The 18,297-nt window shown below is 43.1% G+C and overlaps 1 protein-coding gene across 1 annotated transcript in view; it reads left to right on the top strand.

The window, feature by feature from the left end:
• The window catches only part of MCM9 (minichromosome maintenance 9 homologous recombination repair factor), a 55,692-nt gene that overhangs the window by 32,937 nt on the left and 4,458 nt on the right, over nt 1–18,297 (top strand). Inside the window, exons 8-12 of the mRNA XM_048297921.1 lie at nt 1,547–1,721; nt 3,980–4,182; nt 5,222–5,425; nt 6,906–6,988; nt 11,519–11,664. Coding sequence (XP_048153878.1) covers nt 1,547–1,721; nt 3,980–4,182; nt 5,222–5,425; nt 6,906–6,988; nt 11,519–11,664 — 811 coding nt within the window. The remainder of the gene's footprint in view (nt 1–1,546; nt 1,722–3,979; nt 4,183–5,221; nt 5,426–6,905; nt 6,989–11,518; nt 11,665–18,297) is intronic.

Genomic DNA, 18,297 nt, shown 5'->3' with positions numbered 1-18,297 from the left:
GGCCCCAGGTGCTGCTGCTGGAGAGGCCACTGAAGATGGGCTGTGCAGGGAACCAAGCGTGCCTGTCCCACGGCCCTGCTGCCAGGGAGCCATCCCCTTCCTCCATTTGTAGAGGGCTTGGGTACCCTGAAGAGCTATGAGACAGGACATTTTGCCCGTGCAGCAGCACTGCCAGTGAGAGGGCCCTGTGTGCAGTGGGGGAAGCCATCTTGTGTGGTGGCGGGAGCCTGCAGCGAGGCCATCTCATGGCTGCCATGCATAGGGCACAGCGCGGAGCAGAGTGACACAGCACTGCAGTGCCAGTGATGTCCCTCACAGCTCCAGGGGGAGAGCAGAAAGTGCCACAGCTTGGGGGGTGCGAGTTCTGTACCCTCACCACGGAAGATACAGAAATAAATGCGCAGCCAGGCTCTAGTACCGCCTAGTACTTTGTGTTTCTATAATTCTGCTGTATGATTGACTGCCCACGTTGTTCGGCACACAGTCCAGGAAAACCAAGAAAGATTGGGCATGGTGCAGGAGATTCCTTACTACAAGCTGAAGTACATATGTTATCAGGAAGCATTTAATTCCAATAACTTTTTGCTGGCCATTTGCAAACAAATGGGTACTGTGGTGGGCTGCACAGTGATGAAAAGGTCTTTGCAGCCTTGAACCAAATGGTGAGGCAGGGGGGATTCTTGTGCAGGTTTTGCCATAGAATTGCAGGAGATTTTAGGCTGGTTGCAGCTTGTCAACTACTAGGATATTTTGAGCTGAACACTGGAGTGAAAAAGAAGGGCTAAAGATAGAGAAGAATCTGGGAAATAGGGAATAGAGGAATTGGAGGGAGCTGCACATACTTGCTAATGAGTGGCTGTTTCTACAGTTGTGCAGGGCTTTTGACTTGCCATCCTCCCAGTGTTGTATAACATGTAGATTTATTGGAAAACTTTTTTTTTTATTTCTTTCCCCATTTCATCCTCGGTCATCTTTGGATTTTCATTTTTGCTTAATACTTAGAGGAAACCAAAAACTCATAAAGAAATTTAATTTCTTTAGTTTAAAGGAAGAATTTGACTCCACTTTCTGGGGCCATGAGTTATAAGAAAATTGAAATATATTTTTCTTTCCAAACTTTGCTTTGCAGCTCCAAAGTTTCTGTCTGTTTTAATAGCTGATGAGGAGAAGTACCTGAATGGGTCCATTCCATAATTTTGCAATCTTTGTGTTTGCCCCAATTTTCAGTATGATCCTCCAGATCTAGTCCTTGTACCCTAATCTCTTTTGTTCATTTAACAAAGTCCTAAAACAAGTCACAATCCAAATATGGGAAGCTTAACAGAATCTGCTTCACAGCTCCAGGCTAACGTACCTCAACGCTAGTGGGATTGCTTGCTGGTAGCTGTAAAGTGAGTTAAGTTACGTGGTAGAGGTACATGATGGAGCATCCCTGCTGATTTGCCCTCTGTCCATGGCTCAAATCACTGTGCTGGGCCCCTTTATTTCACTCAAGTTCACTCCTGCATTTTAAGGAAGAGGCTGACTGAAGTATTTGATTCTTCAGGTTTGACAGTGACTGCTGTGAAGGAATTTGGGGAGTGGAATTTGGAAGCTGGAGCACTGGTGCTTGCAGATGGAGGCCTTTGTTGCATTGACGAGTTCAATAGCATCAAAGAACATGACAGAACCAGTATCCACGAGGCAATGGAGCAACAAACCATCAGTGTTGCAAAGGCAGGGTAAGTAGCATGTTAGCATATGTGAGAAAGCAACGTGAGATTTTTCTCTTGTACCTACAGGTTGGAGGGATGCTGATTAAATATCTGTTTTCTTCATTGTACATAATAGTTTTGTTCTCAGCAGTATTCCTAAACTAGACAAGTCAGCATTTCAAAGGACAGTGCACTGGACCAGAGGCTGCAAGCAATCAGAATAAATAAACACCCTCTTCACTGTTGGGTTTTCAATCTACTGCTATAGGCCAGGGCACTTTCCTACAAAGACTTGGCATCCTTTTTCTTGTCCTTTGCTGCAAGTGGTCATAATAATCATTGTGAAATGAGGAGCTTTGTGACTTTTTTGGTTGCAACTCAGAAAGTAGGGCTTCATTTTTCCAAAAGCACAAAATCACAGAATCATTAAGTTTAGAAAAGACCTCAAAGATCATCAAGTCCAGCCTGTGATTGATCACCACTTTGTCAACTAGACCATGGCACTAAGTGCCGTGTCCAGTCAGTTCTTGAACGCCTTCAGGGATGGTGACTCCACCACCTCCCTGAGTAGTCTGTTCCAATGCCTGAACACCCTTTCAGTGAAGAAATTCTTCCTGAAGTCCAACCTGAACCTCTCTTTGCACATCTTGAGGCTATGTCCTCTTGTCCTGTAAAATCCAATAATATTGCTTAGTAACCAAAGCACATCAAGAGATTTCCAGGCTGCTGTATTTTCCAAGAGATTTCCAGGCTGCTGAATTTTATATGTTGGGTGTGGCATAAATATAAACTCCTGCTTACTTAAAGTTCCAGCCTTTCCTTTTTCAAAGTAGTGTGTGTTCAAATCTGCTATTCCCCCCACTATCGCCACCCACCACTTGGGTCTTTGAGCTCACATTTCAGTTTGTCAGTCATATGCAGCTCTTGTCCAGGCCCAAATTATTTCCTGGCTGCTATTGCTGAAACCTCTGCTACTCAAAAGGCATCACCCTTTCCATATTCCTTTGTGTCACCTTCCACTCAGCTCTTGCTCCAATCACATCTTGGCTCCTCTAACTGGTCATGTCATTCCCTTATTCTGAGCGTCTCCATCCTCTTTGTCAGACAGTGGACAAATAATCACAGAGTATTCTGAGTTGAAGGGAACCTGCAAAAATCATCAAGTCCAGCTCTGAAGTGAATGGCCTAAATGGGGATCAAACCCACAACTATGGTGTTCTTAGCACCATGCTCTTACCAACTGAGATAATCTCAGGGTCGTGTTGCTCTCACCTGGGTGATTACCAGCTTTGGCCAGCTGGGCACAAATACGGTCAATATGGTCCTGTCTCCTTAGTAAGACAGGGACATATTTCAGCTGAGTTCCTTGTTACAGTTGTTTGGGTTTGATAGACCCAAACACAGTTTGCTAACTTGCACATGTATCCTCAGTTGCTCACTTTTAAGGACTACATCGAATGAGGATTTTTTGAGGAGTAACTTAGCACACATAGGTTAAGCACCTTCTTAATTTAGGTCTTATTTTGGTGCATGGAAGATAAGTTTTTTTCCTGTTGGGTATAAGCTAGTGGAAGGTCTGTGGTCCTTCCTCTCAGTTACAGAAGAACTTTGGACATGAGGCAGCAGTTACTCAGGAGCTGACTAGAAATAGCTCAGTGACAAACCAAAGTTAGAATGCTTCTGCTGCTGCCTTACCCAAAAGGAGTGCATTTGGACTAGAAGAGTAAAAATAATCTCTCCCCACATCTACAAGCACATACTAGGACACCATGGTTAAGAGAGGAAAATGGCTGTTTCAGTTTGATGTGGCTGCCACCACTGTTTACTTGGGTTCATATTCATGTTTACACACAGGAATAAAACATACATTTATGTCACATTTTATTTTACTCTATTAAAAGGTGAATTAAGCTAAAGTGTTACTTTACAGCATTCAAAAGTGTTTCTATACCGTATAAACCCACAAAGTAATATTTATTTCTGAGAAGTAGTGTTGGTTTTCACTATTTAAGGATCTAGCTATATATGGAGATTATTTGTGGCAATGTTGGTTGGTGACTTTTGGTATCCAGATCAGTGTCTGTTTAGTTGTTATTCTCTGACTGAAAAATACTGTACATATAACAAATATTAATACAATAATTGTGTACATTGTTTAGCTCTTGTGGTCTTTCAAGACAAGATGTGCTCTTTATAGCATAAAACCACAAAAGTTTTTAAATACTTGGAATCATTTTCCCTATCCAGTTTAATTCAACCATAATGTTCACCATGCCGTTCTCTAGCTTGGTGTGCAAGCTTAGCACGAGGACAACTATCCTGGCAGCAACAAACCCAAAAGGCCATTATGACCCCAATGAGTCTGTCTCTGTCAACATAGCTCTTGGCAGTCCCCTGTTGAGCAGATTTGACCTGGTCTTAGTATTGTTAGATACGAAGAATGAGGAATGGGACAACATAATTTCATCCTTCATCTTGCAAAATAAAGGTAAGAATAGTCTTTTTAAATCATAAAGTGTTTTGTTGGAGGTTTTTTTTGTTGGTTAGTTTCTGGTTTTGTTGTCTGTTTGTTTGGGGGCAGGGTGTTTTGGTTTTTTTTTATTTCCCTCCATTTTTTAGTTTGTTTTTCTTGAGTCTTTCAAATTAATCAGTGTTTACATTTTTGTCATGGTGGTTTTCTGCTGTATGGTTGTTCTTCATGTAGGAGTAAGACAGAGATCACTAATTAATTAAGAGGGGGGAGCTGAGAACACTCTACTTTTACTCTGGGATCATTTACAAGAGATTTCAGGCCAGACTTCTCCGTATGTGGATTGTTTCCATCTCACACCTTTACAGTGCTTGATCTGCAGATCCTAAATGCCTTGCAACTGTACTTGCTGTTAATGGGAAACTTAATTTATGCAGAACAGATCAGAGATGCACATGTTGCTGGGCTCAAAGAATGCACAATAGCATTCCCCATGTGGAGCTTTGTGCTCTGGAATGAGGGAGGGCAGTGTGATTTGATTTTGACGAGCCCCTTCCCCATCCATGTCAAGGAACATGGCTTTGATCCCCTTTACAGAAGAAGTGGTTAGAGGAAACTTCTTCAGCTAGCTTCCTTCCCTTTCTAGAATATTTCCCTACAAAAAATGTTCAGAATATGGCAGGTAGGTGTTGGCTCCAACAGAATAGGTAAAACAGCTAGAGGAGGTGCATACACTCATGTAGCATTTTTCATTTTAAGGAGTTCCAAAGCACTTGGCACTGCCTGTACCATCTGGTGGGCAGTGAGGCTGACAGCAGTTCTATAGAAATTACTGGAGGCTTTACTGTGGATTTTGATACAGGAGGGATCGGATGGTGTGTAAAATTCTGCACTGGAATTTGACCAAGTCCTTGAGGACTAGTGTACAGACCAGCCAGTATGCCTCAGAAGTACAGTAATGTGTCTTTCATAGTCACTTGTCTATTTAACAGGAGTTCTTGGGAAGAAGCTTGATGTCTGTTGTTACAGAATTACTGACAAGGATGTTGTAATGCAGGCTGCCCAAGCAAATCAGAAAAGCTCTGGAGCATGGAAAGGATGAAAACCTACTTCTGCCTTATAAAAAGCATACAGCCAAAATTGTCTGATGAGAGCAACCTGATCCTTGTTCGTTACTATCAAATGCAGCGTCAGAGTGACTGCAGGAATGCTGCCCGCACCACCATCCGCCTGTTAGAGAGTCTGATACGCCTTGCAGAAGGTAAGGCCCTGGCATTTTTATTTTTAGGCTAACAATTAACCTTTATGAAATGAATAGAACAGTATAATTATAGCCAGTAAGCAGAGTAACAGCTTTTCCATGGAGGTGGGGATAGGTGATTCTTGTATTGTTTTATCCTTCTCATCTAAAGAGCCTCAGGGCTGGAGATTCTGAATGTGAGAAAGGGTGTTACATTTAAACTATCAAAACCAGTTTTAATTTTGACATTCTCATGTATATTATAAAAATTAAAACCTCTGGAAGAAGTCACATTCAAGAGAAAAATCTCAGAGATTGTGTGTCTTTATGAAAGGCAATCTCAGGATTTACTTGCTTCCATTTGAGTCAAATATTTGCTTCTACTATGAAATTAATATAACATAAAATTAGCATATTTTTTCTTAAGTATCAATAATCCTAAAGTTAACACCACATAAAAGATAACATATTTTTTTGTTTCCTGAAGTATAAGTAATCAAGACCATATTTGCCATACAACTTAAAAATTTCCATCTCTGTGTTCAAGTCATATTTCATTTATTAAAAAAAACCCAAAGGAAGCAGTATGTCTCTGTCTTAACATGGTTTTATTTTATAAAATGGCATATCAAATATTTTCAGGATGAATTTAAAAGAATGTACTGTATTTTGTTTAGCAAGCATAAATGACAGTGTAGTGCCTCCTACTTCAGATGTTTATGTTTTGTTCTCCATTTTGGGGGAAAGGCATTCTCCATTTAAGTGAAAGACATTCCTAACTTTTCGAGATACACATGTAATTTTCACATTCAGTGTTTCTTCCCTTCTTATCAGTTCATGAGATTGGGGCTTTTAGTAGGATTTTGTTCTTTCAAAGTATTACTTGGATGGTATTAACTAACCTGTCTTTCTATTGCTGAATAAGAACTGAGTGTGTTTCCACGGCCATTACGAAAAAGGTTTCATATCGTAAATTATTTGCATTATATCTATTTACAAAAAACACTTTTATTTTGCTGACTGAAGAAAGAGAAGGAAGAAAAAATAAAGCTATTGCAGAGGAAAGCATTTTAAATAATACCGAATCTGTGACACAGACCAGATAGAGGAATACATTTTTTTCTGACCTGTGATGAAAATTGGACCTTATTTTTTACTTTATGGTGATGACATGTGCCTATGTAGATAAGGATGTTTCATATCACACTCTTTGTTGGGATATCCAGCACTTTACATTTTTTAACGGTAGAATTTTAAGTATCTTTATCCTGTTACTGTAACTGCAATTTGAAAATTACACCCTATTGTTCACTAGAAAAACTAATCCTTCCAGTTTCTGTTGAAATTAACATTGAAATCAAAATTATTATATTTATGTTTAAGTTATGCCTATGCATGAGTGTTTGAGGGCTGAAGAAATTTGAAGAAGTATCTTGTTCCTTCTTGTACAAAAAATTGTTTTTTGACTTTGGTAACGCTTGCACCCATTTATTTTTGATAGCTCATGCCCGGTTGATGTTTAGGGATACTGTGACTTTGGAAGATGCTGTAACTGTGGTATCAGTGATGGAATCTTCTATGCAGGTAAGTTTTCTTACAGACATTGCCATTGCTGCAACACCACATTTAAGGGATTCGGTTTTACATGTAGACGTGTGCCAGCTCCCTTCTCTTTGGAAAGGATTTTATAGACTCATGCAAAGTAGGTAATCAGAGACCTTGACAAGTCTTTTTTAGTCCATCTTGATTGTTAAAATCCTTAAACATAGATTATGCTGAAAAATCTGGATTAGGATAAAGTCCTGCTACCTTTTTTTACGGACCAGTCGAAGTGAAGTTTTGGCCTAGTATTGGCTTTTGGTAATCTACATTTTAAAGACATTTTGAGGCAGAAATTGTTTGTATATCACTGTGTTTAATAGTCTCTGATGGGTTTTTGTTCCATGATGTTACATAGTCACTCATTAATTAGGTATGAGAGAACCAAATAATTTTTTGGAGCAAGTTCAAACAGTTGCCAAGACCTACAATTTATTTAGCCATTAAATAATTTTAAACTATGTTGGTAGTAATTGTAAAACTCAGAACATTTAGAAGACTAATTTTATTCTTAGAAACCTTAAAATTCCAAAACTTTGCTTGGACTGAAAATCATGCTTTCCAATTATCACATGTATTTATGTAATGTTTCTACTCAAAAAGGCATTGAAAAAATGTGGAAGGCTAGATTTTAGTTTACTGTAATATTATTATTAGGATGTTGAAAAAGCAGCACATTTAGAATTAGTAAAAGAAACGTAAATCTGATAGAAGGGGTTTTTTTAGTAGAAATGTGGAAAATAATATAGACACTATTACTTCAGACAGAATATTTTTAAGAGAAATAAATCTTCATGCTTTGGAGTAGGAAAAAAATTACCATAAGCAGATTATCCAAAGTCTTATGCATGGGAGTTTTTAGCACATCTGAAATGTTTGGGTTTGGCTCTGTCAGAGATGGTGTACTCTGCTGCTCAGCTGACTGGTCTGATCCAAAATGGCATTTCCTGTGTTCCTGTACAGGTCAATTTGAGTATTTTCAAATTAAGACAATTTTATGTAGCACCCATTAGTTCAATGGGCCTGAAAGACTTTTGTAGGAGTAGATATGCTCCTTTTTTTGGAGACAAAGCTCTTCAGGATAGATGCACAAAGTCACATATGGCAGGTAGACGCTTGTGATCTCTCTTGTCCTTTCAGTGAGAGTTGAGAGACTAATTGCAGTTTGTGCCACTGATAATCTATTGCACAACATTGCAAATGGAATTTATCTCAAAAATACTACAGGGCCTGACCTTATTAAATAGGAAAAGATTATTTCGCTGTCTGTTGCAATTCATCTTGCACTGTTTTGAAGAGCTCAGCTTTTCAATGACAGCACTGCAACGGAGTTAAAATATGAAGCTGTTGAAACTGCAGAAGATACCACATAAGTCTTCATTAACTGTAATTAAACCTGTAATTAACTAGATGGAAAATTGATGGGACTGTGGTTTCAAAGTAATATGGTTTTGGATATAAGAACTCTGAAATACTAATTTTTTTTTTTTTTTGGTAACAGATCAAAAAGTGAAACATATGTATGTAATAATAATGAATGTGTATGTTCCCCTGTGTGTCTTCTCTACCTGATCAGCACAAGTAAATGTAAAAGAATTGTTTTAACTGTGAGTCAATGTTTCATTTTTATACAGTCCTGCCCTCAAGGGCTGCAGGTTGACCTGGCCAGGGTCAACCCACTACATTGTGTAACAAGTTTTTGTCTAATAAGAGTCAGTGAGAAATTTGCCTGAATTATGACTGCAGATTACCTGGGAGTGCTTGGTATGCTTACCATCTTTGCTCCACTCTTAGCTTCTTATGAGCAAGTAGGCAAACATGTTCATTTTTGAAGTAGTTTCACTGAAGTAGTTTCTTTTTGAAGGAAGTGATTTATTTGTTTTATTGAAAAAGGATGGAAATAGCATGCAAAAGTTTATTTTCAGAGACAGATTCCTTCTCTAGAAAAAAAACCCCACAACATTTTATACAGATACATCCTGTGTTTCCTGCCTAATTGTCAGTCTCTAGAATGAGGTTGTAAATGAGGAAGTGCCAGTGTCATTCTGGAAGGACTGGTTGCCACCTTTTAGCTCAGTAAACTCCATCTTTAACACTGTCTTTGCAACTTCTACAATAAGTCAGTTCTTGCCAGAATAAAATTAAAGTTCACAGTTCTCCTGTGACTGGGTATTTCTTGTGAGCTCTCTTGAGAAGGAAGACTATCACATTTTCATCTCCAACTTACTTCATTGGAGTTTTTTGTTTGTTTTGCCCTCTAATTCACCTTTATATTTCTCTTTCCTACTTAGTCGTTGTGAGCATATTCCAAAGCCCCCCGGCTTGATCTTTTCTTTGCCTCATTTTCTCTTGCTAGCATTGTTTCCCTCCTTCTCTTGGTCCTGTTTCCATCCTTGTTTTATTCTCTTTCCAATCCCTCTCCTTTAACTCCTTTTTATAATTTGTCTTCCCATCCCTAGGCATTTTACACCTTTCCTTTCCACTGACTTTCCCTGTAATATTTTCTCTCTCTGTTTTAGATCCTCTGCCCTCAGTTTACAGTGGTTTTGTCATATGGTTTCCTTCCTGTACTCAAAATGATATCTCAGAATCTCAGAGGGGCAGATATCTCAGAGACGTGAGCACCAGCACAGGAATGAAACTTCACAGATATCTTAACTTCACTTAGAATTTCACATGCACATACAGTATTTAAAAGAAGCTCCTTGTGATGGCCACGAAAGGGATTGAAATGTCAGTGAGTGCAAGACATTATTGTAGCCCGTGGCTCTATATCTCAGGATATATAACCACGTAGTCCTCTTTTTTTCCACTGGGTCCTTAGGACACAGGTTGACAGTACTCAGTCCGAAAGCAACTATCTTTTGTCAGTGTTTTGCTCAATATTTTTTTTATTACCTGCTGTTCTAAAGGTAATATTCACAATTTCTTAACATATTTTTCTTTGGAATTCATCTCCAGTGGCCTTGAATATTTCAGAAATATCAATTCACCTATCTTCACGCAGTCCTTGCAAAGTGATGGGATGGTGCTACTCCTCTTATCTGGAGCTGAGTTATGTACAGTCCAGAAGGAATGGTCCACTAGAGCATACCCACAAGAGATGGTTGGGCCCCAGTTTCAGAACAGTAACACTTTGACTGTTTGAGCACATTTCCTGTTGTCTGCAATTTCCTTCTGTGCATGCACCACATCAGGATTCCACTTAGAGATTTATTTTCTTTCTTTACTTAACTGGCTCTTTCTGAATCACAAAAACTGGAACATAGCAACAGAGACAGAATCTGGTCCTCCTTATCTGCTTTTAATTGTTCTAACCAAGAGACTGAGTCCCTGCCTCATTGTCTATGAACCTTCCAGTTCCTGAAGCAAATACAGCAGAGGGGTGGGTTCTGCAGGAGCCTTTTCCATGCCAAGAGACTGGTGCTTCCATGTGGAACAGATCTATTGTGTTCCTGAAGTGATGGGTGAAAAAACCCCCAAGTGGTAACTTCAGTGGGATGCATTAAAAGTTGCATGGACAGCCTTAATTTTAGCACATTGTAGTTTTAGAGAGCTTTAATTAGCCACAGAGTGATGTTTTTCAATGTAATATTTTAACACTGCAGAATGGTGGAACCAGAAATTATCACAATTGAAAACGTGTAATCCATGTGATGCCGTAGGTAGCAATTTCTGGATCTAGAGACTTCATTGACTTTTGGTATTGTATCCATGGCACTTGACACACATCTGGTTCATTAGTTGTATTGAGCTTTATAGATTAGACAGGAGTGGTAAATACTAACTAATCTGTGGCAAAATAGAGGGTTTGTGGTGTGAGGTGTTTTTTTCCAAAGAGCAATTAACTACAGAGCTATTCTAGATTATTTGTTGTGGAACAAATCACTGTGCAGATGCTCTGTTCCAAATAAAGACTGCTTCATTTTTACAAGGCACAGCAAAAATTGTCCCATATTAAAATCACTTACAATTCACTGGAATTATTCACAAATAGTAAGTTACTCTTAAAGTGCTATTCAGAAATATTTCTGTCCCAAAAAATTTACCCTGTGTTGACATGCCTTAATACACAGGTCTTTTCCTTTAGGAAATTAGGCAAAGCTAATGAAAACTTCTAGCAGTCAGAACTTCTTCAGTTAAAAAAGTTCCTCACATGGGCACAATTTTTACAAGGTATTTGGAAAACATCTTTAATCCTAATTTTTGTTTTCAGTCAGGATATTCTCAAGCTTTAGGTGGACTTCCCATTCCATGTGTCAATAAAAATAAACAAGTATGAGTAGACTGCAGGCTTGATCATGTAATTGCTTTATGTTTATGAGCAATTTTGACCACGTCAGCAGATCTAATAGGATTATTTGTGTGGATACAGTTAGCAAATATTTGCTACCTTAAGCTTTAAAATACCTAAGGGAGAATTTCGGATAACATAGTCGCTGTTGTTTAAATTTGGTGGTTAATAATAAAGGTAGTTTCCCATTTTTATTTTTTAAAATCTCTTTGGTGCCATAGGGGGGTGCACTTCTCGGAGGCATCAATGCCTTACACACCTCATTTCCAGACAATCCAATGGAGCAGTACCGAACACAGTGTGAAATCATATTGGAGCGGCTGGAGCTGAAAGACCTTCTGCATAAAGAGCTACGAAGACTTGACAGGTACAGATACACAAAGTAACAAACTAATTCAGATGGTGTACTAGTTTGAAAACAAACCAGTGGGAGGCACCAAGTCAGAATAACAATTTAATGGAAATTAAAGAAAAAGGGAAAAAAAAAGTAAAAGAAAACACTGTCAAACTGACAGAGTCAAGGTACAACCTGACACCCTGTTAGGCAGGGTGGTGGTAGCAGTCTGGTAGAATGGTGGCTGCAGTCCTCTGAAGCAGTGATCCTGTAGTAAAACAGTCTGCTCTTCCTCAGGAAGTCCAATGGTGGCTGTGTAGCTCCCGTCCTCTGGAAATCCAGTGGGAAGCCGTTCCCTCTGGTGGTCAGAGTCCCAGATTATATCCACGATGGGATGCTTGGTTCCTCCCTCTGGGTGGAGCATCTCACAATGGGGTAACGAGTCATGAGGCAAAGTGTTGATTAGGCTCATTAACAGAAGATAGTCCGGAGGGAGTTATCTCTGAGTCAGGCGGCAGGACAATGATGGGCAATTAACAGAAAGATAGTCTGGGGGGAGGAGGCAAGGAAAACACTGCCCCACCTGGTTTCAACGGCTCCTGAGGATGGTAATAGAATACACTGCAACCCAGGACATTATCCACCCCTTATTCTATTACCATCTACATTATCCCAAATCAATACCTTCTTAAACTCTAAAACACACACATATATATATATATATATATACAATGAAACCCTACACACAGTTCTCACCTAAGATTAGGTCTCCTTGTGGTACACAACGGGTTTCCCCATCTTTCTGCATTACCCACCAAGTGCAACCAGGTCCTTGAGCAAAGACAATCCCACGGATGGGTTTGTCTTTGCCTGAGGTGGGATTAATCCAAACAGTCTTTCCTAAAATACCTCTCAGGTGTACCACAGGGACTCTATCTCCATCCACTGTGTGCAGGGGTTCAGACTCGGCGGGACCAGCTCGATTGATGGACCCTCGGGTATTGACTATCCAGGTGGCCTTTGCTAAGTTCACTTCCCAATTTTTGCAGGTCCCCCCACCAAGTGCCTTTAGGGTGGTTTTAAGTAGTCCGTTGCAGCGTTCAACTTTTCCAGCAGCTGGTGCATGATAAGGAATATGATATATCCATTCAATACCGTGTTCTCTGGCCCAGGTGTTGATGAGGCTGTTCTTAAAATGAGTCCTGTTGTCTGACTCGATCCTGTCAGGGGTGCCATGTCTCCACAGGACTTGCTTTTCCAGGCCCAGGATGGTGTTCCGGGCTGTAGCATGAGGCACAGGGTAAGTCTCCAGCCATCCAGTGGTTGCTTCAACCATGGTCAACACGTAGTGCTTGCCTTGGCGGGTTTGGGGAAGGGTGATGTAGTCAACTTGCCAGGCTTCACCATACCTGTACTTTGACCATCGTCCACCATACCACAGAGGCTTCACCCGCTTGGCCTGTTTGATTGCAGCACAGGTCTCACAACTGTGGATGACCTGTGAGATGCTGTCCATGGTAAGGTCCACCCCTCGGTCACGGGCCCATCGGTATGTTGCATCTCTCCCCTGATGACCAGAGGCATCATGGGCCCAACGAGCTAGGAATAATTCTCCCTTGTGCTGCCAGTCCAGATCCACCTGTGATACTTTCACCTTGGCAGCTCGGTCCACCTGCTCGTTGTTGCAATGTTCTTCATTAGCCCGACTCTTGGGTACGTGCGCATCCACGTGTCGAACCTTCACGGTCAGCTTCTCTACTCGGGCGGCGATGTCCTGCCAAATCTCAGCGGCCCAGATGGGCTTCCCTCTGCGCTGCCAGTTGGCCTTTCTCCAGCGATCCAGCCATCCCCACAGAGCATTAGCTACCATCCACGAGTCGGTGTAGAGATAGAGCCTCGGCCACTTCTCTCGTTCAGCAATATCCAAAGCCAGCTGGACGGCTTTAAGCTCTGCAACCTGACTCGATCCACCTTGTCCCTCGGTAGCTTGTGCAACTCGTCGTGTGGGGCTCCATACTGCAGCTTTCCACTTCCGGTTAGCGCCTACAATTCGGCAGGAACCATCAGTGAAGAGGGCATAATGTCTTTCAGTCTCCGGTAGCTCGTTATATGGTGGGGCTTCCTCAGCACGAGTCACTTGCTCTTCCTCTTCTTCAGAAGATAATCCAAAAGTCTCACCTTCAGGCCAGTTTGTTATAATTTCCAGAATCCCAGGGCGATTTGGGTTTCCAATACGGGCACGCTGTGTGATGAGAGCAATCCATTTGCTCCATGTGGTGTCGGTGGCGTGATGCGTGGAAGGAACCTTTCCCTTGAACATCCAACCCAGCACCGGTAGTCGGGGTGCCAGAAGCAACTGTGCTTCAGTGCCAATTACCTCTGAGGCAGCTTGGACTCCTTCATAGGCTGCCAAGATTTCCTTCTCTGTGGGAGTGTAGTTGGCTTCAGACCCTCTGTAGCTTCGGCTCCAGAATCCCAGTGGTCGGCCACGAGTCTCACCAGGCACCTTCTGCCAGAGGCTCCAGGACAGACCATTGTTCCCGGCTGCAGAGTAGAGCACGTTCTTCACCTCTGGTCCTGTCCTGACTGGGCCAAGGGCTACCGCATGAGCGATTTCCTGTTTGATCTGGGCGAAGGCTTGCTGCTGTTCGGGGCCCCAGTGGAAATCATTCTTCTTGCGGGTAACCAGGTAGAGAGGGCTCACGATCTGGCTGTACTCGGGAATGTGCATCCTCCAGAAACCTATGGCGCCTAGGAAAGCTTGTGTTTCCTTCTTGCTGGTCGGTGGAGACATTGCAGTGATCTTATTGATGACCTCGGTGGGAATCTGACGTCGTCCATCTTGCCACTTTACTCCCAGGAACTGGATCTCTTGGGCAGGTCCCTTGACTTTGCTCCTTTTGATGGCGAAGCCAGCTTCCAGGAGAATCTGGATGATTTTCTCTCCTTTCTCAAACACTTCCTTTGCTGTGTTTCCCCACACGATGATGTCATCGATGTATTGCAGATGTTCTGGAGCCTCACCCTTTTCCAATGCAGTCTGGATCAGTCCGTGGCAAATGGTGGGACTGTGCTTCCACCCCTGGGGCAGTCGGTTCCAGGTGTATTACACACCCTTCCAGGTAAAAGCAAACTGGGGCCTGCATTCTGCTGCCAAAGGAATGGAGAAGAAGGCATTGGCAATGTCAATAGTGGCGTACCACTTCGCTGCTTTGGACTCCAGCTCGTACTGAAGTTCCAACATGTCCGGCACAGCGGCGCTCAATGGTGGCGTGACCTCATTCAGGCCACGGTAGTCCACCGTCAGCCTCCATTCTCCACTGGACTTACGCACTGGCCATATAGGGCTGTTGAAAGGTGAATGGGCCTTGCTGACCACCCCTTGGCTCTCCAGTTTGCGAATCATCTCATGGATGGGAACCACAGAGTCTCTGTCGGTGCAGTATTGCCGGCGGTGCACTGTTGCTGTGGCGATTGGCACCTGTTGCTCTGCAACTCTTAGCAGTCCCACGGCAGGGGGGTCATCTGAGAGGCCAGGCAATGTACTCAGTTGTCTGATATCTTCTGTCTCCACAGCAGCTATCCCAAAAGCCCAACGATGTCCTTTTGCGTCCTTGAAATATCCATTTCTGAGATAGTCTATGCCGAGAATGCACGGGGCCTCTGGGCCAGTCACGATGGGGTGTTTCTGCCACTCGTTCCCAGTTAAACTCACTTCAGCTTCCAGTACAGTCAGCTGCTGGGATCCTCCTGTCACCCCAGAAATAGAAATGGGTTCTGCTCCCACATACCTTGATGGCATCAGAGTACATTGAGCACCGGTGTCAACCAAAGCCATGTATCTTTGTGGGTCAGATGTGCCAGGCCATCAGACCCACACAGTCCAAAAGACCCGATTCTCCCTTTCCTCTACCTGGCTAGAGGCAGGGCCCCTCTATTCCTGGTCATGTTGCATGTTGCTCCCTTCCGGTGAATACGTTCCTGAGGTCCCTTCAAGAGGATCGGTCATATTATCATTCCGGTACCGTCTGGAGTTCTGTGTGTGGGAGACCGGAGCAATGTTGACTCTAGATGCGCTTCTTGTGGTAGTTGTCCCTCTTTTTAGTTCACGTACCCGAGCTGCTAAGGAGGAGGTGGGTTTTCCATCCCACTTACTCATGTCTTCTCCATGTTCCTGAAGGAAAAACCAGAGGTTACCTCGTGGGGTGTATCCTCTCTCCCTGGTTGGGGGCCGCCGGCTCCTAATGGCAGAGACTCTTGTTGGTTCTGGTGAGATCTGGTAAATCTCTTCCTTAAGTTCCTTTTTCAATTTCTGATGGCCTTCTTCAATCAAGCTCCGGACTTGCTCAGCCAAAAGACCTGTTTCCACGGATGAGACATGGGTGCGAAACGGGGCTGTGACGGTGTCCTCGTAAATCCTCAGTTTGTTCACCAAGACGCCCACCCTGTCCTCACCTTCCCTCCATTGCAGCGTTGCCAGGTAACGGGAGTATATCTCTGGTCCAAGGCGTGCGAACCTCAACCACATCTGTGACGTGCACTGGACACCATCTGGGCTCTTAGGAAATCTCTCATCTTCTGAGAAAATGATCTCCAGCACAGCCAATTCCCTCAGGCACCGGATACCTTGTTCCATTGTGCTCCATTTTCCTTGGTGCACCTGGAGGTCTTCTTTACAAAGGTACCTGTCCCTTACACTTGTAAGCAGTCGCCGCCAGAGGCTGAGGGTTTCTTGGGTTCTCCCGATCCCCTGGTCAATGACCACATCCCGGGACAGAGATCCCAGTTGCCTGGCCTCACTTCCGTCCAGAATGGTGTCATTGGCTGCAGCGTCCCAGATGCGGAGCAGCCAGGTCAGGATAGACTCGTTCGTCTGGCGGGTGAATTCCCTCCGCAGGTCTCGCAGCTCACCCAGGGATAGCGACCGAGTGATGATCTCTGGCTCTGCCTCTTCTGCTGGGTGCGAAGGTCCTGCTGCATCCTCGTCAGTCACTATGCAGACTGATTTGCTTTTTGATTTCTTCTTCTGCACGGGGGCAACTGCAATCGGTTTAGGCTGTTCTGGTTCAGTGATGGTTTGCATGGGGACGCTGACAGTGCTTTTGGTTCCTTTCTCCTCTGAGTCAGTCTGCGTAGACATGGACGCTGTTGTTTTACATTTGGTTCCTTTCTCCTCTGTGACAGTCTGTGTAGAGATGGACACTGTTGCTTTTTGTTTGGTTTCTTTCTCCTCTGTGTTAGTCTGCGTAGAGATGGATGCGGTTGCTTTGCTCTTGGTTCCTTTCTCCTCTGTGACGGTCTGCGTAGAAATGGATGCGGTTGCTTTGCTTTTGGCTCCTTTCTCCTCTGTGATGGTCTGCGTAGAAATGGATGCGGTTGCTTTGCTTTTGGTTCCTTTCTCCTCTGTGACGGTCTGCGTAGAAATGGATGCGGTTGCTTTGCTTTTGGCTCCTTTCTCCTCTGTGATGGTCTGCGTAGAAATGGATGCGGTTGCTTTGCTTTTGGTTCCTTTCTCCTCTGTGACGGTCTGCGTAGAAATGGATGCGGTTGCTTTGCTTGTGGCTCCTTTCTGTGTGACAGTCTGTGTAGACATGGTATTTGCTGCTTTGCTCCTTTTTACCTCCTCCTCAAGCAGACGTTGCACCACACTAAGTAATGTTTTGTTTCTAAGCATGGTGTACACAATGCAGGCCATAGAGAAAAAAGAGAAGAGAACTGACAAGAAGATTATACCATCCTTAACATCCAGAGGGAACTCAGTTTTTTCAAAAACTGCTGTGCCTGGCCTGAAAGGCTGGAAGAAACCACTCTCTACTCCTCCCACCAGGGGCTGGCTGTGATTGTTGAAGAGGTCCCAGACATAGGAGCCCAGACTAGGACAGCCAAACAAAATTGAGTATATATTCCGAATGGTATTCATCGCCTCGCAGGTTATTATGCTATAGACATAATAAACCAATAAAGCAATTCTCATACCATTCCCTGGTTTTAACAGGAGTAATACAACAGGCAGGTAGTTCCCCATGTGAGGAAAAATATAGAGAGCAAGATACAGTACCCATGCAGACCAGCTGAGCACCATGGTGAATAGATTTCTGTTTATACAAAATTGTAATTCTGACTTTTTCTCAGAGCAAGCCCCACATTGGGCGCCAAATTATGTACTAGTTTGAAAACAAACCAGTGGGAGGCACCAAGTCAGAATAACAATTTAATGGAAATTAAAGAAAAAGGGAAAAAAAAAGTAAAAGAAAACACTGTCAAACTGACAGAGTCAAGGTACAACCTGACACCCTGTTAGGCAGGGTGGTGGTAGCAGTCTGGTAGAAGGGTGGCTGCAGTCCTCTGAAGCAGTGATCCTGTAGTAAAACAGTCTGCTCTTCCTCAGGAAGTCCAATGGTGGCTGTGTAGCTCCCGTCCTCTGGAAATCCAGTGGGAAGCCGTTCCCTCTGGTGGTCAGAGTCCCAGATTATATCCACGATGGGATGCTTGGTTCCTCCCTCTGGGTGGAGCATCTCACAATGGGGTAACGAGTCATAAGGCAAAGTGTTGATTAGGCTCATTAACAGAAGATAGTCCGGAGGGAGTTATCTCTGAGTCAGGCGGCAGGACAATGATGGGCAATTAACAGAAAGATAGTCTGGGGGGAGGAGGCAAGGAAAACAC

This window comes from Corvus hawaiiensis, chromosome 3, assembly GCF_020740725.1.
Source record: "Corvus hawaiiensis isolate bCorHaw1 chromosome 3, bCorHaw1.pri.cur, whole genome shotgun sequence".
NCBI classification, from domain to species: domain Eukaryota; kingdom Metazoa; phylum Chordata; class Aves; order Passeriformes; family Corvidae; genus Corvus; species Corvus hawaiiensis.
Note: the sequence above shows the minus strand (reverse complement) of the source record. Positions and strands in the feature narration are given on the sequence as shown.